Raw genomic sequence first — 24,198 nt, 5'->3', positions numbered from 1 at the left:
CGAGTCGCGCCGCCGAGTGAGATTATTATTGAGAGAGTTAGTTAGTAGTTGCACGCATCGAAGCGCAGGCGAGGCGACTCTCAGGGCGTTTTCTCGCGGTGGGCGAATCCTCTTTTCACCTGACACTCGATCTCCTCGCAGAGCCACCCTGAGCGCCTTGTTTATGCAAATCAGAGACTTTTCATCCGAGGATGATGGCTAGGAGCAGAAAGGTACGTGAGCATTGGTCAATACGAATAAAAAAATTTAAAAAATTATATTCAACACGTCACGTAAAAACTGAAATTTATTCTGACTCGGTCCAAAGATGAGTTCCTTACAAGACAGTCTTAAAAAACATTAAAAACAATAAAAAAATAGAACTTGAAGCCCAGGATATGGTACTTAATTAAAATTGAACGCTAGATGAATACAATTGGAAACCTTTAATTAGTATACTACTTCAGCGGGGGCCAGATTCGTGCGACGCGCAGATATGGCGTCCGGTGGAGTATGGCGCGAAAAAAGGGTCACGTGAAAATGAGCGAAAAATAACCAAGTTTTCGTCAATATTCTGACATAATTTGCATTACTCTTAACTAATTGTGTCTTTTGGATCGTAAAAACAAACTCTTGACACTTCGTACGGCAATCCATTTGTTTCCCACATTCAGACGCCATCTTGGATCTGCGCAGTGCGAACCAATTTTATCGCACATCTGGCCCCAGCTGTATTACTTGTTGGTTTCAGTTGATGTCATGTAAACCTTCCGGAAAAAATGGAATATTTTCTTTTTCAACGCCTGTAAATCAAAAACAATAAATCGTTCTACTGTTGAAAAATAAATATTTTCGTTATTAGAAACCATGATTTTTTAATTCAAATGGAAAAAAAACTATCAAGTAAATTTTTGAAGATGCATCATAGTCCTTTCATGCAAGAACTGACACACTTTTCATTGATTAAGTTATAAATCACACTGACACCTCGATTTCTCAAGCAAACCCTTCGGAGCTTAAGCTTGCGCAATTTGCAATTTTTATCAAATATTACGCAAATTAATACAACCTGAAGTGAATGTGCATGAAGCCTGCTTTACGTAAGCAATAAAAAATTAATTATCAATCCCGCTAATATGAATCCACTTTCCAAATTTCGGCTCATTCACTCAATACATATACTCGTATGAGCGGGGCCAAAGGTTGCGAAAATATGAAGACAGGTCTCGCTCTCGGCCCATTCATATGCAAATTGCCGCGAGCCGTATAATGCTGGTGAAAAGTGAGCAAAACCAGCATCCCGGACGCCAATCCCAAAGTTTATGGAGTACAATTCGTTTTCTCTCGTGCACACCCGCGCAGCAGCAGCAAACAAAAAGAATAAATAAAAAACAACGAATGTGCCGAGCATGAGAGATTAGGGCTGCCCTATATTTTTCACCATTAGCCGTCGTCGGCCGAATGGGAAGAGCGCGGGCAACGCTTTTCACGAGATCGTGTGTGATAATCATAGTTTTGCAGCCGTTTTCCACCAATTTTCTCATCATAGAGGCGTGCCCTTGGCTCTTAGGATGACGTAACACTTTATTTGCTTGCTTAACAGAGTAATTCACTTCTCTGCAGGTTTATTAAAGTCGATTGCTGGCTGCTACTACTATATACGAGAGGGAAATCTCCGCTTTTTGCACACAACTTCGTTAGAAACCGAGTGTATAACATTGCATGTCGAGTGACCCAGTGGATTATAGCAACATGCACCGCAAAGTTCACCATTGTGTGAAATTCTTGATGCTGATCGCATGAATTCTGCCGTGAGTTAACGTCGGATTGAGCAAGCCGAGTATAATTACGGCAAAAATTAACTGACTCGGCAGAAAGCAATTGCAATTTGTTACAAAATCTTTCTGCTCTTATTGAGATCGGTTTTTTGTCCGCAGTTCACGATGTGAAATAAAGATTTCATTTCACAGACCACATTCAAGGGGCTCAACCAGATCTCTTCCCTGAACAAATTTGAAAATAAAATTATTCGCAAACGTCTGACGGTAAGTAAATTTCACAAGATCGCCGGCGTGCAGATCCGAATCGGCGATATGCAGCTACTGACATTCAAATTTGTTTCTAGGCGATCAAACAAAGTAATAGATTTCTCGTGAAGGTTTTATTGGCACTTAATCTGCATGTTCCAGCAGCTGACACGAATGTAAAAAGCTCTCTAGCTGTCTTCTCGCTCCATCAGGCAGCACGCCGCAGCAGCTTGTGTGCCTTTTTTCCGCCGCGCACGGCCGATTTGCATAACTTCATAAACAATGCGCGCCGCGAGAGAGGCGAGGGGCTAGACTTGAAATCAAGCTGAAAGGATTACGCGTCGCCTAGGGATGTGAAACGTAGTGACCCAGCCTCTCAAATTGAATCTCTCCATCTTGGAATCAATTACACGCCGTATTTGACTTATTTGTTTTTGTATTTTATGCATCTAGATGAATATTAATTAAAGTAGAGCTATGAATGCTAACAATTAAGAAAATGTAGCATTTTTGACTTACCAAGTAGTTTATTAAGTCACTTTTTTGTGAAATTTAGCAACAGTTTAGCTCAACAATGTGCAATAATAAAAACAAGACCAATAAGGAACAGTTTAATTTAATATTTTGTCGCATTTCTTGAGAACTTGAAAGGTTTGTCAGGGATTTTTTCGCTCGACTCCGATCTATCCAACAGTGTGCGAATTATGAGTGAACATAAATCATGATTTTTTTACAACAAGGAGACATGATTAGCGAACTTTTGACCTGGTTTTGTTAAAAATTTAAAAGACAATTCCCTGGGAAATTTTAACCTATTTCCTATGATTTTTAAATAGATTTCCAAGTAAAGCTTAAAATTATTTGGAAAATAAGGAACTAAAATTTAAAAAAAATTTACGTGGAGCTCTTGTAATTTTTTGTGTTCTTATATCTTAAAAGAAACTTTATCAGTTGAATTAAACCATCAAAATTGGGTTAAATAAATCGACTGTCCATAATTTAATCTCTTGCAGAAAGTTTAAAAGCTGGGGCCTGTATCAAAAGAGGCAAATCGACTATCTTTCACATCCCCTGCGTCAGGCGCGGAACGCACCTGTTTGGCCGGGCGCCCGCGACACACACAGACAGACACGCTCACTCCCATATATTCCGTGTAGTGTATCGGAAACACGCTCGCTGCCCCACATGCGAAACGCGCGATATTATTATTGACAGAACAGCCTTTCCAATAAATAGCCGCACGGCAATTAAGATGCTATCAGCGCCGTTGTGTGTGCATATGCACAGTGTAATAGTGTACCGGGGCGAGTGATTGATTTGTTGCGCGCCTACGCCGTGGCCCCACTTTTCAAAAGGCCGCCATAAATCAAGCTAATGCGCGCGCGGACAAATAAACAGATTGGGAAAACTATTTTGAATATGATAATTGGTCCGGCTGCTGCTGATAAGCTGCACTCGCGTGCGGTGAAGGGCAAATAATTAAATTGGCTCAGCCCTCGGGGTGGCTGGCCAGTTAGTTAATTTCAAAAGTAGCACCTTTCCATCCGTCGAGCCGAGAAGTGCCATAATGGGCAATTACTACTGCTTTGGTGAATTATGCTGCTGCCGCTGCCGCGCTCGTCGGCTATCGAATTTGCATATGTCCGTCCGTCCGTCGAGAGCCGGCCGGCCGGTGCGCGGCCTTGGGCGAAAATAGCCAAATCTCAGGCTGCCGTTGAGAAAACAATATCAGCATCGAACCTTTTGTGTTGGCTGCCGCTTTTCGCAATCGGCACGCCGATCACTGCCGCCCGTTTTCTTCGGCAAAACGCAATTTGCCATCTCGAGCGCACAATGGAGCCAAATCTCTCCGCCAAATCTGCGCGCCAGCGACTCCTGGGCAAACTCACTCACTTAACTCTAATTGGAGCCGTCGCGATTAAAACGAGTGCTTTACGTCATCGACTTTTTTTTTTTTTTTTGCTCTTTTTATCCTTGTCCGTCCGAGGACCGGGAAGGGCGCGCACTGCACTAGCACGAATGCTGAAACCCGGGTCCCAATAACACCGCGAACGGATAACATGGGCGCACCAGGCCGCACAGGGACCCAGCCAACCGAAGGGCCACTTGCCTCTGCACCGAGGACTGCATTGAAACGCTAGACATTTGTCCCGTGAAGCCAAATCACGCATGCTGGAAAGGTGCAAACCAGCAAGTAGCGAGTCGGCGCCGGTGCGCCTCCCAGCCCGTCGAGCAATTTGAGCAATTCGAGTCACTAAACTAACCACTTTTTGCCATCTCTGACATTGGGTAGCCAGTATTAGATCTCCGAACTGCTCAAATACCACACATTGCTTTGACACTCCTGAGAGTGCCTTAACAATGCGAGCCAACGGGCTGGTTCTTTGACAATTAGCGTTTGTGCGAAATGATTTATTGAAACGCCTCTTAAGGCGAAACGGGTCATAGACGCGAAAAGCAGCACACGCGCGCGCGTGCGTTTGTACTTTTCGAGTGAAACCTCTGTAAAAGGGCAAAGTTTGTCAATACTCGTATATACACGCTCAACAATTAAGCTCGCGTAGCAAAAAGCCTCCATCACCATTTATTTGCCCTTTTAAGGAGAGATGTGCCCATTTCAAACGCTTCAATTACGCGCGATTTGTCAGTATTTTCTTCATCCAACTACGCCTTGACCCACTCGTTTCTTTCAGCATTTGAGTAGACCGAAGAAATGGAAACAATGTTTTTTTTTTTAAAAAAAATGATGATGAATTACGTAAGGGCTAATATTTCGCATTAAAATCCAAGTGTTATGAGTGCTAGATTGAAATTCTTTTCGAATTCAGAGAGCTGATAAAATGTGGATTTTTTTCCATACACTGAAAACCTATTTTCCTCTGCCCAATTATCTGGAAAAGCCGTTTGCAAAGTCGATTCAAACTTACCAGGATGCAAAAAACAAAATGAAATGGCCAAATTAGCTTGATTTCATGACGACTAACTAGGAAAAAATTAAAAAAAGCCTGTACATTTCTGCATTCGATTTTCCCAGAGCACTTTCTTATTAGAAATTTTAGAAAAATCATCAACTTTTCAAAAAGTATAAAAATCGTATTGATTATATACGATTTGTCACACTGAATAGATTCCAAATAAGACTAGTCCAACCTTTAATTAAAATTTTACGACTTTTAATTTTTTTTAATTTTGACTTTATCTGCGTGGAGCAACTCGTTTAGGAAACGGCCATCTTTCATCAAAAACTATCGAATTGTAGCGAAAAAACACCATATATTTTTCGGATTAATTACGTATACGTTCCCCTTGTTAGTAAAAAATGTTAAATGACCCTTTGTAAAATGATAATTGACATGAGATTTCACGTAAATACAGCATTGGCTTTTTGGTCACGATATGAAAAAATTCATAGCTGTTATTTGCTGTGTTAAGAGTCGAGCTACACTTATATATAGCTCCTTATATGTTCCGGGAAAATTATTCCTGAGTGAGTCGATCGCGTGCAAATTACATCCATCACGTGTCACAAGGCGACGGAGCAAATAACATCTCAATCTCTGAGGAGTACGTTTCGATAATGAATCACCTTTTTCGGACGCACGGATTGACCATTGAGCAAATGAGTCGGCTGCAACGAAATATCGGGGCGAGCGATCTTCATAATTGCAGGCCAATTAATAATCAGATGCAAAGGCAGCCTGCTGGACCTTCGCTGACGAAAGAAGACGGATCTCTCTCTCGCTCTTTCTCGAGGCGAGTGCGTGAAATTGCATCTGTCTGCGCGGGCAATAAACAGCGTTAAGTAGTGTGTGCAATAAAAAGCAGATTGTGTGTGAGATGTTTTTAATCCGGCTTTATGCGAGACGGGCATAAATTGAAAATTAAGTTAAGTACACACACGACGAGCGGGAACACAATCGCCACGGTGTAATATATTTTATAATTTTATTGATAGGCACCGAGCGAGGAGTGGGAATATTAATAAATTAGCGAGAAACTGGATTGTCCGTATGTGTGTGTGTTTGAGATATGACAAATAAAGTCGTGACTGAATTCACTTTAGCTCTCGAGGAAATAATACACTAATAACAAGCAATAATTCCTGCACTTTGCGGCATAAAAGCTGGATTAAAGTAATAACAATAATGAGAGAGCGTTGCTGGAAATTCAAATCAGTGCAAACATAAATATAAAACCTGCTCTAGATTTATGGGCGAAATTAATTATTTCGTAATGGAATAATTGACAAGCGGCGCATTTTATCACGTGCGACTGAAAATAATCTCGGTGTATTTACACACTCGCGCGTTTATGCAATGGGCAACACGCTTCGGAATGCTGAAAATTAATTGCACGCATTTTAAAAGGTAGATAAGCTGCATGCACGAAAGTGTCCGGCTTACAAACGAGCTGCAAATTATTCGCCGTCGACGCGTTTTTATCAATTACCGGAAAGTTTAAAAGAGAACCGGCTGAGATGGACCAAACGGAGCCGCGAGCTCTTCTCGCATTCAAACTAATTATACAGGTTAATTTCCATCCTGCTGTCACGAGCAGTTGATGGAAAAATATTTAGCAACGGGAAGCAGTTTGTCCTTTTTTGCTGTAAATGGTTATTTCAACAACTCATTCATGAGGATTTTTACAGAAACATCTCTTTTTATTGTAACATTTCTGCAAAAAAAAAAAAAATGAAGATCACGCAGAGCTAGAAAATTAATTTCTGTCTTTGAGCACTTATATTCCTGGAATCTCGTTTAAGGTTTAGTTCAAAGCACTCAACATAATGACGACAGCCTGGAAAAAAAATCCTTATCAGGCAGAGGTAATTGATTAGGTTCTTCTCAGCATCAGGATGCAAATTACCAGTTTTGCCAGCGCAAACAAAATCACACATTTTGCGGCGATTTGGCCGTCACACGCAACGTGGGAACGCCGTAGCGACGTGGCAGGACAATTTGTTCATATTTCAGGCGGCAGACGTGATAAGTGGCCGCGATGCAGATGCGGCGTGGTGCAATAAATTTAATTGAAACTCGGCACCTGCCAGCAACATTGTGCACCGCGATAGAGAGTTGCATGCAACTGCAGTGCGGCAGCAGCAGCAGCAGCAGTCGTCGTCTATCAGCAGCGTGTGATCGCGTTTTCAGCAGAAAAATGGCCAACCAGTTCGAGTGTGTTGCGTGTAACGCTCTCAGCACGCGGTGCGAGATGATCGTCGTCGTCGTCGGGTTGGGAAAGGTGCGTCTCTCGCTCGGTGCGACATTATATTTACGCCGACTGCTTTATAACTGAAATGAAGTTTCACATTTTACGTGAGTGTGTGCATTTAAAGAGAGGTGTCGTTCCACGTAATTTATGTTTGATTACGCTAATTGATTACTGGTTTTAAGTTTCTCTGAAGAGAGCAGCGCGACCGAGAGGAAAATTACACCTAACGCTCGCTCAGCATCTTTCTCTCTCACACTCGCAAACGCGCCATCACATTATAAAACAGTTTGCTTTAATGTTTTAATGCTCCAGTCGGCGAGAAGTGAGCGAATACGTTCCAGGGCAGTGAAAAAAGGGCTAAATTTAATGAAATAATTAATTTAATTTTAAAAGGAAACAAATGTAAATACTAAAATCTTTGTTTTTCCATTTGAAAACAAATTATTTGTGATTTTATAAACATTTTGTAATTAACCATTTGCAGAAGCCACCAACAGATGGCGCCACCGTATATTTCTGATTTTACGGCACTTCTGCTGCGATTTAGGAATCAATCATACTGCCGTGCATTCAACCCTGAAAATGATCTCATTTTATGATCTGGAGAACGAAATTGGATCAGCCGTAGAAACGTGAAAAAATAAAAAATCTTTCCCGATGTTTATACGGCGATTGGCTGGACTGATTTTTGTTTTTAGCTCATCAGAACAAAGAGCAGAGAGCACAGTAGCAGGATTAAGTCTCAAATTGCAACGGATTAAGTGCACTAAAACCTCAAGCAACCACTGGCGCCATCTATTCAGCAAACAGTGAATTAACTGTATAACTAATTTCAATAAAAATATTTTTATGATATAATTTTGTTTAAATTAAACTTAAATATGTATGAATACTTCATAGTTTACAGTTACTATTTCAGATTAGGCTCTAATTAATGTGAATTACAACTTAGAATATTTTAATCTTCCTTTGGTTGAAATGTATATAAGTTTCGCATTTTTGCCGGTGGCTGGCGAGGCTACAAAATTATAAAAGTGAAGTTTGATAGTGCTAAACTGCCCAATTTTTCTCCGGAATTCTTCAATTTTACGACAAAAGCCACGAAACCAAAAACTCCAGCTTGCTGAGAAGTCAAGATAAATGCAGTCGTGGCTTACTTCTTACTGAAAGATGTCAGAAAGAAAACAGAACGAACAAATTATAAGATAAAAAATAGCTCAGTCATCAATGATAAAGTAAACTGTAAAGAACCATCTTTGGTGTCATTTTATATCAAAGAAATTCTTTATATTTCGTATTTGTAATTATCGTTTCTGGGTGGTGATTGACCGGTGCGCGCAATCAATCTTCGTTAAACCCGGCATTCTTGAAATTTCTTCCCCAGAGGCAGATGGTACACACCAATTGTGAACGCATCTCAATCAGTGCGAGAGAAGATATACACGCCCTCAATTCCGAGAAGAAAGGCGAGCGCGCGCACTCTCATCGTTCCCAGAAAGCACGAAACACGAACACAATTTTGTGCTCCCGCGTGAGAGCACAAATCAATTTCACATTCCTGAAATCAGAATAGGGCCCGTCTGCCCATTCTTCTCCTGCTCTTTATGATTCATGCATGCGCGCGCGAAAATGGTCTTCTCACACACACACACTGGCTCGAGTGCATCAAGCGCGAAAACAAAGAGTGCGCGCGGCGCAAAGTGTTCACGACGGCCGCATTCCGTGGGCCAAGAATGCACTTATTGGTGCACTGCCCTGCAATTTCCGCGATGCACGCCACTCGGAATTAAATTCACGAGCGAAAAAAGCGACCCCTGACCCGGCGGCGCGGCAATTAAAAGCAGCGCCGAAGGTACAGGTACAGTCCGCGTGTGGAGCCGGCGCGTGACGTCATGGTGAATACCGTGGTGACCACAGTGTAGGCAGATTCTCTGGGAAAACGAGTTCTCGAGGTCGCAAAGGTCGGCCCGGGTGACCTCTCGGGGAGGGAGGGGTTCGACAAGGCGTGGCCATCAACTCTTCTACATCCTCCTCGCATCCTTGTGAGTGAGTGTGAGTGTGTGTGCATTGATTTAAGGAGAAACCAGCCGGTGCTTCGCGTTTTTTTGCCCGGTACAGCACAGTCATCCAGATAAAATAAGCAGCGAGAGCGAGAAATGAGAAAATTTATAGGTTGCTCATCGCGCACCCCCTGCCGTGAGAGTATTCCACCTCATCTCGCCCGTGCGAGTGAGAGAAAGAGCGTCGCCAGCTCGGAAATCGGAGCAACAAACGGCGCCAGCGTCGGGAAATTGGAGCAAAGCGGTGCTCGCCTCGGGAATCCTAACAGCTGAGCGCGTCCGAATAAAAAAATGTTTTCCTCGTACAGCACGAAATTTGCATCGAGAATAAAAATAGAAATATGACTTTTTTCAAGTTGAAATGAATTTCTTTTAAACTACCATTATTTGCACAATCTAAATTAAATCGTGTAACCCCAAATCTAAGACTTTTTGTATGTTCTTCCAGTTTAATTTTAGTTCAAACTGTAGTGTAATTAAAAAAGTGGCTCTGGGGATAATTTTTTATGACGCTATAATTCAGCTATCATTATTAAAGCAATAATTATACTGGAAAAATGTTATTATCTTAACCTATTGTTAAGAATTTCTTATTATAAAAATTTACAGCTATAGTTGCTATAGAAAAGAGCAAAATTATGGTCTAAATCTACTTTTATGCTAAATCAGACATTTAGTAAAGTTTAAAAGCTGCGTATTTTTATATTTTATTGAGCATAAATCTGTATTTTTAAAACAAATATTGTTAATTATGAGTTTTTATGTACGGGATTTGGAGGAAAAAGGTATTTCATGAATTGTTCTTTTTAGATTTGCATAGTTTTAAGAGAAATTTGGTCAGACTTGAGAAATTGTTTCGTAAATCAAAGAAAAAAGTTCAGTTGACATTGTATTGTTCAAGACTCTCTCTATTTGACTTACTTTTTTCCTTGCTGAGATGTTCTCGTGTGAGGACGCATTTTTCTCATCGCTGCTAATGAGTCATCTCTAGATTCGTCACGATTGTACTTCATCTTTACGATTCAAGGCGAGCCATGTGAAGCGGGAAACACGCCGATTAAAAAATTTTATTGTGATAGTAGATTTGCAAGTTTTTTCAGTCCGCGAAATTGATCTGGAAATAAGATCATTTTCTTACCTCCTTGCATTACGAGCGAAGGTTTCGTCATTCACTTTTTTAATGTTTATATATATACTGAATAATAATCAAGCGGTGCAATTACTCACTTTCATATAATTACAGCTTTGAGTTGTGCTGAATGCATTTGCAGGGAGGGTTATGTAATCAAAATTGCAGTCGGTCGGCCGGCAATTTTGCTGCCAAAGCGCAACTAGTCAAGTGTATGATATTATTCTCAACTCGCTGAGAGTATGATATGATTTATCAATTTCGTGTGATCGTCCGAGTGCCAAAAACAATTACTTGGCACTGAGTCGACTTTCGCTCGTGCAACCTCTCTCGAAATCAATCAGGTACTTACAGAGAGCACGGTGTTGCAAAACAATTTGCCAAAACGTGCGTGGATATAATTAATTAGCACACACGTTGGTTGCCGCGCGGGGCGAACAAGCTCTCGTGTATGGCACCGCGCGTTCACATTAATTACTCGCGAGTAAGTGTATGTAAGCCGAATAATTTATGTCGGAGCAAAATCACGCCAGGCTCCGAAACGCTAATGCGCCTCACCTTGCCCTTGATTGTGCCAGTTTTTCGTCCGCATCCCGCGAACAACAGTAACATAATCGCCCCGTCGAGAGAACAATTTTTCGCGGAAGCGGCGGACGCGGCACCCAACGAGACCGAAATAATTATTTGTCAGCGCTGGCAAAAACAACAATTATCATTTCATTCCGCAATTGCGCAATCACCCGAGAGGCGAGTTGTGTCGCAATTACCTCCGCCGGCAATTTGGTCAGAGTAATTCAATTTTTTACGTGAATTAGCGAATTTTTCTGTGAAGCTGTTTTTATTGCTAATAATCATCGGATGAAATTCAAAACCTGTTTCCTCGTGCTGTGTGTGATTGCCATTTTTACAGTTTCATCTGGGGAATTCAAGAAAACCCATTCAAAGCCACCAGAGCTGTGAATCAATATTCCTGATTATAAAATATGATGTGTTGCAATATTTCAACATTTGAGCCATGCTGATAAAACCAATCAATTGGTCGTGATTAAATTATTAATGATCAATCAACTCCTTCAGATTCTGCTTTTTAGTAAAATTGGATTGTCGTAAAATGATAATAATGCAATCAAGTTATTTCACACGAATTTAAAATTATGCAAATAAAATTTAGATTGAGAAATAGCTCACAAATCATTCTCAAGTATATTCCGTGAGCAGGGAAGAAGACCACAGCCTACTCCTCCTCTTGCAAAAGCAACCTGAGAGAGTAAAAAAAAAGAAAAGCTGGCAGCGGCGGCGGCTGCAATAAAACACACGCACCTGCGCCGCCACGAGTCGCGACCTTTAGCGGATTTAATTTACGCAGAAGATGCTACCCAGCATGGATGTGGGCATAAAGCACTCTAACGGCTTCCAGACACAAGGACGACTTTAAGGAGCGTCCGTCCAGCCAGCACCGCGGTCGGCCTGACAAAAAATCCATCTCGCTCACGCTGATGGCTTTCACCGAGTTACAGATTTTAATTTGCTTAACCAATAACACTTCTCATGATTTTTGCTCGAGTGGAACTCCAGCATGAGAAAATTTTCAATTTAAACATAACATAGTTGCAAAATTAGACAAAACTTTGTAATTTAAAAATGATATATTTTACATTTTTAAATGAGAGGTCCATGAAAATTTCTCAATTACTAATTGTTTGGATTATAATTAAATGATTATTTCTATTGTAATGCACTACAATAAGGTTTTATTAGCCTTCCAAACGTTAAAAATTATATTCTGTTTGTTACTGTGTTAAATTTAAAATGTATTCCACCCGTTAATATTGGATTTGTGAGATAAATAATAAAAATTTGCTTATTCAAACACAGATAAATCAAATTGCTGTTTGTATTTTTTTCTTTAACCAACGCAGCGTCATAAACACATATTATAAACTCTCAACGAATTGAATTATCATTATGCTATGGGGATAACAATATTTTTGCCAAAGGTACTTCGTTCCAATTATGATTTGTCATTTTTTTTTATATATATATTTCAGTAATAAAACTATAAGAGAGCTGGATGGATGCAACCGACTGACTACATTCCACCACCCAATCCATTTCGCTGACGCGGTGCTTTAAGAGTGTTGGTCAGCACTATCACCACTCAAAAAAGCAGCGGCGTGTCCTTTAAATTTAGTCGTCAGCAGTTAGAAATAATTTGTCCAACACGATAAGTTCCATAAGCGGCTTTAGCTGCAAAAAGTGTCCAAGGCTGGGTCTCGTGCTTATATAGAACACACGAATCTCCGCCTTTGCTGCCGAGGCGAGGAAATTTACGACCAAATCGGCTCGTTTTTATTTGCGACACGGATTAATGCCTATTCTGATTTCAACGCACAGAAGCCTGCCTGGCCACGGTCGTAAAAACGCACGCAGTTAATTTATCATTAAAGGCACGCATGCTAATTGGGCGTATTCACGCGACCCCGGCCATGATTTACGCGTTTGGATCGAAACGGAAGTCAGCCGAATTTCGGCAAAAAGAAGTCATAAATTGCGAAGACAAAGTCGGCACGCAGCCCGGGGCTGCCGTTTTATCTGCAAGGTTCACGTGCAAAATTTCAATTCGATTCTGCTTGTGGCCACAAATTTGCCAGATATCTGACGGAAAAAGTATAGTGCGCGCAATTGGTTCCGTAAATCGAAGGCCCATAAATTATTTCGCTGTGCCCGGCGCGATCACTTTCAGCGGCTGCCGATCTGATTATGATCGGCGCGCAATTGTGTTTATGTAAAACTGGTCTTTAGAGCTGCTTTCGCGGCACTGATGAATATTAATCATTGTTATTACGTGCCGGGCCGCTTTTGATACAATTCGAAAATTGCCGCGCTGCACGCAAAGCAGCCGAATAAAAAAGCGTAAAATCGCGCAGAGCCAGCGCCGAATCGCATTATGTATTGCGCCGAGCAGGAGTTTAACGTCCGCAAGAGGAAAGGAGAAGCGTTTAATTACACGCTCAAATATATTCCCATAGCCATTGTTGAACTTCTTCTTTTCCCCGCCGTGCGCCCGCACCACCTAATTATTTTATCAGCCGGGGATCATCGCACTTCAGGATGAACCTGTATAATTGGCATCCAGCCTGAGTGAGTATGGCGAACGGAGATGCGCCGTGTCAAGAGTCATCCAGTGGTGATTTTTCAATTATCAACGCCGAGATAGCATCTGCAATTTCGCTTCTTTTTTCGTCTAAGACAAACAACTCACACTCATCGACATTATGATAAAAATATGCATGTTTAAACAAGGAAAACGCACTTATTAATCGGAAAAATATGATGTTTTTCGCTACAATTTGATAGTGTTTGATAAAAGATGAAATTCGATCATTTCTTGAAAAAAATGCTCGGATTTAAATCTAAATTGTATTACCGTTCCGATTTTTACCAGATTTTTGGCTTCCTAATTCTTCGATACATTTTCAATTTCATTAAAACATCACTTTTCACATTAACTAAATATTCACCATGTGCATTTCCTTCAAAGTCGACCGCGATTGGGTACAGATCGAGGGAATCGAATGAGGCTGTCTCGCTGTCATTCATCGCGTGCTCACATACACAATTTATTGGAAAGTCACGTTGCCAATTAAAGCTCGTCTCGACTAGCAGACGCAGCAATTTTACGGTAATGAAATCATAAGCAGCGTAATTTAATTGATAGAAAAAGACGCTGTGCGTATCCTCGGTCACTTAAAATGAAAATAATATCCTTTGCCGGCTGGCGAGCAATTTACCTCTCTAATGATTCGGAACTAAGTAAATGATGGAGCAGCGGCAGGAAAATTCACCGCATGTGCGGAATGTGAAATGAGCATACACACATAAGGCCGATCGACGGGCACAATTGAAAAGTTTGAGGCCTGCTTGATTTATACGCCCGGCGAAAAAGTAGGAATCCGGTGAATTTTAATTAGGTCCGCTAATCGAACGTGCATGCGTGCAATAAAACGAGCCAATAATGGGGAAAATGTGGATTGGAAACGCAGGAAAAACGAGTGCTAAACGAAAGAGCACGCGGGGAGGAGAGGTCGGATGAATAATTTTGCATCTCAGCAACGGCATGAGCATCGCATGGCGAGATAAAAGCTAATTGGCATAATTAAAATCATTCTCACGGCATGCATTGACCCTGAGAGCCACCAACAAAGAGTGCGATAGGCCAACTCGTGTCAAGAATCTTCAGCTCGACGTCACACACTTCGCGCTCGCTCCCAGCCCCGCCGTTCCCACCCACAATTCTCCGTACTAGTTGTGATGCCGGCAAAAATCTCGGCACACAGTGCGATGGAAATTAGCAGATAGCCTCTGTTTGTGTGCAATTCTTATCTAGGCTAATTAATTTTTGCAGAGAAAATTGTTGTTTGTACAAGATTTTGCGTGTGACCGACTTTTAATAATAAGCTTGGAAAAAAAACTAGAACTAGACTTCAAGCTTTTTTCACTAACAAAACATTTCATTTTATTAACTTTGGGATGATTTATTTACTTATTTTAATTAAAATCTCTTCAGTTACTTGTTTTAGAGCTTGGTAAAATTCGTGACGCGTGGAAAATTATCGCAATCAGTCGAAATAAAAGTTTTAACTTGGTCCTACCTTGTTCTTTCTTGAGGGTTGCCAGCGACCTGAGGTCGAGCTGACCAGGCAGGCCAATCGGGTTTAAAACCGGTGGACTGGACTGGGCTGCCGCCACGCTCGGGACGGGGTTGTACGTCGGCACCTTCAGCACCACCTGTTCGCGCCGCCTCACTGGACTTTTGTTGACGCTCAAGTCCACTGGCTCTACTTGGTCCTTTTGACTTGGAGGACATTCCGCCTGAAATAAAGAAAAGGCACGAAATATATAAGACAGTTCAAAGTGCTATAATTAGGGTTGTCTTAAAATCCCAACCCTAGCAATAATCAAAAGAGATCGTTGCCAATGAAAAAAAAGTTAAACAATGCTCGCGTGACCATATTTTTATGACTGGTTTTGATATGGATGCAACCTTCTAGGGAAACTCGTTATTGTGAAATAAAATTAATATTTCGCAGGGAGACAGTGCTCGCCAATCAGATTTTTGTTTTTTTTTCAGAATTCATCCTCCTTAAAACTGACTCACATTATTTTCTAGCTTAAAATGTACGTTTTTGGTTGGATATACAGTAGACATAAATTGTGAAGTAGTGAAAAATGGTCATCTATGATTCTTCTATTCATTGTACAATTTAAGGCGATGTGTTTCCAGAGCCACGAAATTTATGTGTCATACTCGGAAAATCTGGCTCCGCTGATTATTTTTACGACCAGTAATATCTCAAATTCGGACAGTTTTATGGGATGCTGCAAAAAGTCTTTAATTCATGAGCATTTACCTCGAGTGAGCGCGCTTATTTATTTCCTTCCCTGTGAACCTACTGTTTATTCGCCGCCACGCACCACACCCGCCACTTTCCCACAGGAGAAAGAGTTTTTATCCGAGTGCATCAAGGGCTATGACCCTACTCGTGCTTCTCCTCCGCCACAATATAAATGTTCAAACGACGTTAAAAGAACATTATACGAATACACGTTTTGTTCTAACATCGCAGCAGCGCGCAACACTCCTATTATCCCTGGAAGCTACAATTTCTTTTGGCTCGATTAACACCAAATCTTCTTCCCTGCCGGTTATGCGTTGGAAAGAGTCATAAAAATATATCCAAATTATTTTGGTTGGCTTGTGTTTCTAAACATTTGTGGGCGGAGAAAGGATAGAAAAATTAATTCGAAATGTGCGAAATTAAGTGGTTGGGTGCTCTGTAACAAATAAATCAAGCGATGAAAGAATTTAAACGAGTTTTGCAATTTAACGCGTCGGCAGACGGAGATCAGAGCAAAAATCAAGATCAATTAGAGTGGAGAGTGCGCGAGGAACAATTGATAGGCGTGGAATTGAAATGAATAATCGCCGTGCGGCCCTCGGAAAACAATAAATAAACGCGTGTAGCCAAATAATGAGACAACTCACTTTTGCACGTGGCTCGGTAATGCGAATGTGAAAAATAAATTTGCACAATAAAAGAAGTGACGTGCCGCGCGAGTACGTACGTGTTATTGTTTTATTTACACACATGCCGTCGAGACAATGCGCGAAAATCACCTTTCACTTGCTTCGGATACGTATATTTATTTTTAAAAGCGGCCGCCAAGGATCATTTTATAATAATAACTCAACACTCTGACATCGTGAGTGTGCCCTTTGAAGAAAAACATCGTTATCATTGAACATGTGTGCGCCGCGGCTCGATTTGTATTTTTTCCCTCCTTCTTTCAATAAACAGAATTTAGCATCGCACGAATCGTGGTGTGTGCCAATTTCGTTCTCTCGCCGGCAATCGCAGCTGTTGATCTTTCTTTCAGCACGCTCATTCGCAGAAATTTATTTTTGCAGCTTGTCCGGCACTTGTCGCCTGATGTTGGGCGGACCGAAAATCGGCTCTGAGCCTCATTATCATATTTCTCGGCACCTGTATCTGATCCTTCGGAACTCTCATTGAACACACGCACTCTCATGTACACACACACACACACACATATTCAATTGATTGGATCGACATTATTTCTCCCTTCAGCTTCGTAAAGTGTAATTCGAGGAAATTGAATGGTGCCGTTAATGTTGCCGTATAAAAGGAGCTGCTGCAGAGCGAGTTGGGTGTTTTTGAATTCATTCAAACACCCATATCGTCTCACATTTCCACCTCTCTTAAACGGCCATTAAAAGCGTATTAAATTTTACGCCGGTGAAATTAACCTTGAACGCCGTGCGGTTCGGACTGCGCACAATTTTTCCAGACCATTATCGTTTGCATTCTGCATAAATTTTGAATAGAAAAGCGGCTGCCGACTTGTCATAACATTACGACCCGAGATATATTGCCACTCGTACATGCTGTACGCTTACTTGTAAGGAAACTTGTATTTAATTAAGAGAAACTCACTTTTCTGTTCGCACTTAAATTATGAGTTATGCACATAAAATTTCACATAATGGATTTTCAGGTTGAACAAATGAATTTTGCAGACCCTGCCTGCCGCAATTATTCTATAAATAAATAGCTTGTTAGAGGTCTTTCAGAAGAGAGGTCGTTAATTTGATGCATTCCGCAATTCATTTCCAAGACCAAACGTAATATTTGAAATCCAAACAATTAGGATTTTACGAGCGGTAATTCGGCTTTGATTAGCTAAAGAGCAATGCCGACCTTGAGGCGGAGGAGAGAGAATTTATGGGTTCATATTATAAGTTTAGCTCAATAAATAACCTAGTTCTGCAATTTAGTCTTAGTTAGTCAGTCAGGCAGCAGACAATAAAAGAACGGTTAATATAATAAAAGTACTTCATCCGCCGATTGGCCATAAAAATGGCATTGATTTTGACGAAGGTGTGCAGGCTGGGCGTGGGACGAGTGCTAAGTGCAATCGCGCGCAACAATAAACTAGACGCGCGTTGTTGTGACAATAATGTAGCAATTTCTATAATCGCGTCGTGCGTGTCGTTCGGAAAGGAATGCAATTAAACTATTCACAGAATAGTCACAATATTTCAATTGGTTCCCCGAGAGAGCTGGTGACCTCTTTGTCGGTTAATTAATGCAAGGCGTACACACACACACACACACACACTCAACACGATGAATTCATGAATACGACGCAAGTAAATCCACACACCGACCGGCCGCCGAGTGAAAAGAGTGTGTTCTCGCTCGAGGAGTCAAATTAGTATTGTATATGTGTTTGTGGCCGGCGGATTAATTGAATTTCATTAAAACCGCTGACCGACGGTCCAAACCAGAGAAAAAAATACGGCCGTAAGAAAAAGTGGTTGAGGCAAAATCACCATGGGCCATTCGCCAAATTAAATTAAATAAAACGAACACTTGCTAACGGGTGGAGGGCAATAAAAATTCAATTAGCACTTGCACAGGTTCGTTGTCCTCTTTTGTGAGCGTTAGCCAAAGGTTCCGGTTCATAGTTTCACTCACAAAGTTTACCCTTTGAAAATGAAAGGAAAGAAAGTTGATGCTAACTTTTTAAATGGGATGCATGCATGACGTTTGAATGATATTTCTTATCTTCATTTGGACCAAAATCATCGGTTTGATATTCACGAAAAATTTGTAAAATTAGGAAAACGTTAAAAATAAAATTGACATGTTTTTAGAAATTTTCATTTCAACAAAACGCATCTTTTATATTTCTCTATCAACATTTACTCATCAAGTTGATCTCCGAAGAGAAAATTTGCATGTTTAAAAAAATTTCGCAACAAAAAAACTTGATTTTGCACCGAGCAGTGATCACGTGTGCTGCAATCACAGTGCCAGAGGTGCCTTTCGTTCAAGTGAAGAAGCAATAATCATGGTAATCAGCTGCTGGGCTTGCAAATTAAACACGTGTATTACAATTTGACATAACATATGAGCCGCTGACACAGAAAGAGCAACTTTACAACCGAGAAGAACAGCTCCTCCAGATAATCTTTCCTCTCGAGGGACGAGCACACCGAGCAGTGTGTATGAGTTGGCTGCTCTTTGTGCTGCTGCTTCAGAGAGATGCTGTGTATGTGTGTAATATTATATATATAAAAGAGCGGACGGCGCGGTGTGCGAATGATTTATGGGTGCACAAATAGGCATTCCGCCCACCTCGCCAATGCAAATGAATTTGATACGCCTGGCCACCACATTAAAACAATATCAAACAATTTCTGCTGCTTCGGCTCCAGGATATGTGTGCCCGTGGCTTTCCACATATCATCTCCTCGCCGAGCACATTTCGTGTTTTAAATAATGTGCCTCTAGTGTGTGTGTACCACATCCACTCGCTTTGCATTTATTATCGCACCGTGACATCTTATTGTCAATTCTTTCAGACGATTTTTCATTTCGCCGTACCAAGGGCTTGAAGGCGAACTGCGCGATTGTAATTTGGTATTCAGGCTGGGTCAAAAAGCATAAACAATAGACGCTGGGGCAGAGTATTAAATTTATCTTAAAGCTTAGAAAAAGATTTTTCATTTTTTTCGTTACGATGAATCATTTTTCCACTATCGTAAACATCTCTAGACGATACAAAACACTAAATGCATGATTAAAACTGCAAAATAATTGTATTCAAAGCTAACTATGTATTTTTTTTACATCTTTTAATTACTGAAATAATTTCTCAGCTGATGTAAAAATCAATTCAGCTGCTGTTCCATGTGGTTAAACAATAAAAATATATTTCAATCGGACTATAGAACTGTCAGGAGCAAAAACCCTGATCAAACGTAACTAATTAAATAAATTTACCATTTATAATTTCTCTTTTCAGCTCACAATCAGCTGCAATAATGCCAATTGCACAACTTTTGAATTAAGAGGAAATAGGGAAGAGAATTTCGGCCAACAATAGATCGCGAAATAAAAGTGTTGGCTCACTATTTTAACCGTTGGCTATACTCATTTTCCCATTTTAGCAATCGACCGACTGCGCAAAACAATTACTTTGTAGAAGATGAGCCCCACCATGCGTAACTACAACATAATTCCAAGTCATCATTATCCACGATAAAGGCACTCTTTAAGCAAACACAATTACTCTCCGATCTACTTTAGATTGCGCACGGCCGAACAGAGTAACATCACTTCTGTAGTAGCTAGAGGGATAAATAAATAATAGCGAAAGCGCTTGTTCAGACTTCCAATCGATCATCTCGAGGCGGCAATTGAGGCGTTAAAACAAATGTTGGTTTGGAAAGAACTAGCTTAATGAGTTTACCTTTTTTCTGGTTTTAACAGACTCGTAACTGATAGATATCTAAACAATTTCACGGATTTTGAGGTTTAGTTGTAGTTGCAATCCACTTGTTAAGAGCAAAGAACCTCCTGAATAAACACAGCTGATATATTCCGTCACTCCTCCTTGGTCTCATCAATCAACATCAATGACAAGTTGCTTTGATATCGAGCACCTCAAAATGTTCTAGTTAGTGCTTCCTGATTTCCAAGCCTGTGGATTTTTTTAAGTCCTTCTCTCCCCCCGGAAGAGAGAAATAATTAAAAATCAGAATTTGTTCAAAATATTGGTTTTCGGACTAAAAATTAGCTTGAAAGAGCATCCAATCGTATGCGTTGATTTACTCTCGTCAAGCCCGATCGAATGAACACCAAATTTGAGGTCTTCGGTAAACGACAAAGGTCACCATGGATATTTTTCGAAAATTCGGGGGTTAATTTTTGGATTTTGAAAGCCAGCACTATTCTTTAAAAATCTGAAACGCCCCTCAAAATTGGTCGCAAGGCACGTCTGAACTTGTGTGAAAATTGCAAGATGGATTTTGGCTTCGTTCTCAATAAATTCCATTTTGAATTTCGATAAACACAAATTTTGCCATTTTGCATATTTTGTGAGCACCAAATCTCGGGTTCTAAGAGTCAGAAAAGCAAAAAGTGCACACTGTTCGAATGGGATTGACTTCCCCTGGCGATCTGAATGGTTTTTGGGGGACTCACCCCTAACCCCTATTGGCCATAACTTCATTCCCCTTGTCGAAAAATGAATAATATAAATCGTCGCGATTTTTTTTTTCTTTTTTGTGTCTGGAATCTGGAAATTTGACACAATTTTTTCCTTTTTTGACCACAGGTAGAGACCGGTAGTAATACAGGATGATTTAAAACATTTTTGAATGGATTTTAAGACGCAAAATATTTTTTTACAAAAGTTTTATTTTTATTTTACTCTTTGTGTTACGTCAGATTAACTCCAAAGCCATCCTGCGATGCGTGATTTCGCTCTTACATCGAATGAAAGGTATACATATAAAACTAATGAAGGTAAAAATGCTTTTCATGAATCAGAAATTTAAAAAAAAAACTTAACAAGTGAATCAGTGTTCTGGCCTATCCAAAAAATATTACTTTTTGGCAACAGATTTAGCTCCTTGCCCCAACAGGAAGGAGGTGGAGTTAGTTTAAAGTTATTATTTTAAGAATCAGAATCCCTGATTGCAAAGGTGAAATAATATTTTTGTAGTGGTTAACAGATCAGAAGAACAATGTTAGTAGACAAAAAATTCGTTGCCTTAGCTTAAAAGTTGCATTAAAGATGAGAAACGATGCTTATTTTGGGTGTTGGAAGCTATAGGTAAAGAGAGGTTGCGACGGGGAAACGCGGAGGCGAGCTGAACGCACGTATTGCGCAAAACAGGGGCGCCTGCAACACACATGCACACTCTGGGACGAGCACACACACACTCACACACACACACGGTAAAATAATAAAATAATGCGGCTCTCATGAAGTCATATTGCCGCCGAAGTCGCCCACGCGTGCACCATATGGGCGAGAGTGTGGTGTGTGTGGCATAACTTTATTATTATTGCTCTCGGCTCATTTATCATCGCGCGGCGCAATAAAATATGCGCGCGCGGTGCGGATAAATATTTCACTAATAGCGCGCGATGCGCTTAATGAGATAAAAACGCCGCGCTCAGCATACATATTCATGCAGAAATGGCAAATTGATTTTAAATTGACGATAACGCGCGCGTTAACGCAAAAAGTTATGAAACAATGCCGGCGTAAAAACAACAGAGCGTGTATAATAATAGTCGTAACAAGCGGAATTACAGCCAGCTTCGTAGGTGCGCATGAATTTCCTCGGGGCTGTGGCAATAATAGTAATAAAGATTAAATCGTCTATACGTATATAAAGTAACACATATCGCCAATGGCTCTGGCTGCATATGCTCTCATTGTTATACTTTGCTCCAACTTTGTTCTCTCGGTCGCTCTCTTTGTTACAGATCTGCTCTCGCTGTATGGGTTTCAATTTCCGTCCAATTACGGTGCTACCCTGACAAAGATCGGGCTCAAGGAACTTTGAGCCGAGGTATGCATGCCAACTTCCAGCTCCGGATCATTAGCGGTCGTGTACTTTTTGGTATTTCTAGAACGACGCAGCTATTTGACATTTCCAGCTTACCATATTAGCACAATTTAACTTGTTCCTCATTTCAACTCTAATTTTCAAACTGTTAATCCGGACGCATACGAATATTTCCTTGGCTGAAGAATTTCAAAAGCTTGTATGAGTTATTACGAAACAATCGACGAGATTTATGTTCTTGAACGGTACAACCAATAGGCTGTTTGAGACACTATTTATGCAAGAGAAAACTGCAGTAAAATTTGCTTAGTCAGAGCAAAATATTTTATTTAAAAAATATTTGAAATTATTTTTTAATTAACAAACAAAACGAGCAGCATTTTAATTTTCTTCTGTAGAGTTTTTACCTGAGCATTAAATTGTATATTTACCTTGAGCACAATTTAAATTACAAACTTGGGATTATGATTTCCTCGCAAGCGGTGAAATTCTGGCATTTTTCTGCAATCTCCTAAAGAGCCGCTTCGAATTTATAGTTCTACTTCATCAAGCATTAAGGAGTCGGCAGTAATTATTGCTTGCGATAAATCAATCCAGGCTCATTAAATTACGTTCGGTATGATTCATTGCCCGGATGGCTTTTTCTGCTGTGCGGTTCAATTAAAATTAAAACCGTGTTAACATAAGTTGGCGGTGGCGTAATGGAAATCAGTGCCTTGCGAAACTGGATCTTCACACGGTCCGCGAGCCGTGTGTGTGTGTGCATTGCTCGATGGGAAAATGATGTTTGACAAATTGCGGCCGATTTGTTGGCTGGGCGTGCAACCGAAAATAACAACTGGTGGCTGGTACCGTGTGGACGCCGATTTGCACGCCGGGCGAAAAAGGGTCCAATAAATGTCCTAATTACAGAGCAGCTCATTAGTCAAGGAGAAATTGGCACTCCCACAGACGCCGGCAGATCCGTCAAAATGCGCGGCGTGATGAATGGCTCGGCCCCGACACGTCGGTTGTAATAATAACAACTATTCCAAATTATCATCTCCGGTGGTAATTATTATTGTTATTGGATTTGCTATTTACAACGGGGCCAATTAGGAAATTGCCAGCTTCCAAGACAATAGGCTCGGCCCCTTTTTTTTCTCTTCACCGTTGATTACGAGTGCCAGGCGTCGTGGGAGGCGAAAAAATCCACACACTCGGCCCTTCGGAGGGAGCATCATTAACACTAGACTTCTTGTTATCTCCGGCGGCCTCTCACTTGTTGGATTAAAGCTCCCTGGACTTGTTTTTGCGAGAGCGCTTGATGCCTATCGCGCCGGCTTATTGGCTAGCCTTGAGCTACAATTGAATAAATTATTTGGCGCATTGCTTCTTCCCTGTTATCACTTGCACATCTTTCGCTAATGGCCAGCCATTGTGCTGCCCGGATAATGCCGAGAGAGAGCGGAACCTGTTTCAAAATCGGCGGTTCGAGGAAAATATTTAATTACCATCTTCTTTCGCAAATATCTGTCAGCAAATTTCACTTTTCACGTTGATGCTAATTATTTTTTCTCGGTGTTCGCAATGATTTTTTTTTTACCAAACAGGATCATGAAGTAAATTTAAATTGCAAGGTTAATGAGCAAAAATATTCAGCTCACTTAAAAGTGTCTAATTACGGTTTTCAAAATTTACCCATTGCACGGCAATTTATGTACTGCACATCCGCTCTCCAAACGAGCTCAACAATGGTCAGTGCCAATTTGCGGAGAAAGGCATGCAAAAACGCGGGGCGATTGTTAAAAACAGCGAGCGGCCCCGCGGCGAAATAATTACCAGGCAATAAATAACGCA

The 24,198-nt window shown here is 40.8% G+C and overlaps 1 protein-coding gene across 2 annotated transcripts in view; it reads right to left on the bottom strand.

The window, feature by feature from the left end:
- Positions 1-24,198, bottom strand: part of LOC135942532 (Krueppel-like factor 6) — a 111,273-nt gene that overhangs the window by 41,257 nt on the left and 45,818 nt on the right. For both annotated transcript variants that reach the window (XM_065488680.1, XM_065488681.1), the window contains one exon: positions 15,059-15,278. In XM_065488680.1, coding sequence (XP_065344752.1) covers positions 15,059-15,278 — 220 coding nt within the window. The remainder of the gene's footprint in view (positions 1-15,058; positions 15,279-24,198) is intronic.

This window comes from Cloeon dipterum, chromosome 4 (genome assembly GCF_949628265.1).
Source record: "Cloeon dipterum chromosome 4, ieCloDipt1.1, whole genome shotgun sequence".
NCBI lineage: Eukaryota > Metazoa > Arthropoda > Insecta > Ephemeroptera > Baetidae > Cloeon > Cloeon dipterum.
Note: the sequence above shows the minus strand (reverse complement) of the source record. Positions and strands in the feature narration are given on the sequence as shown.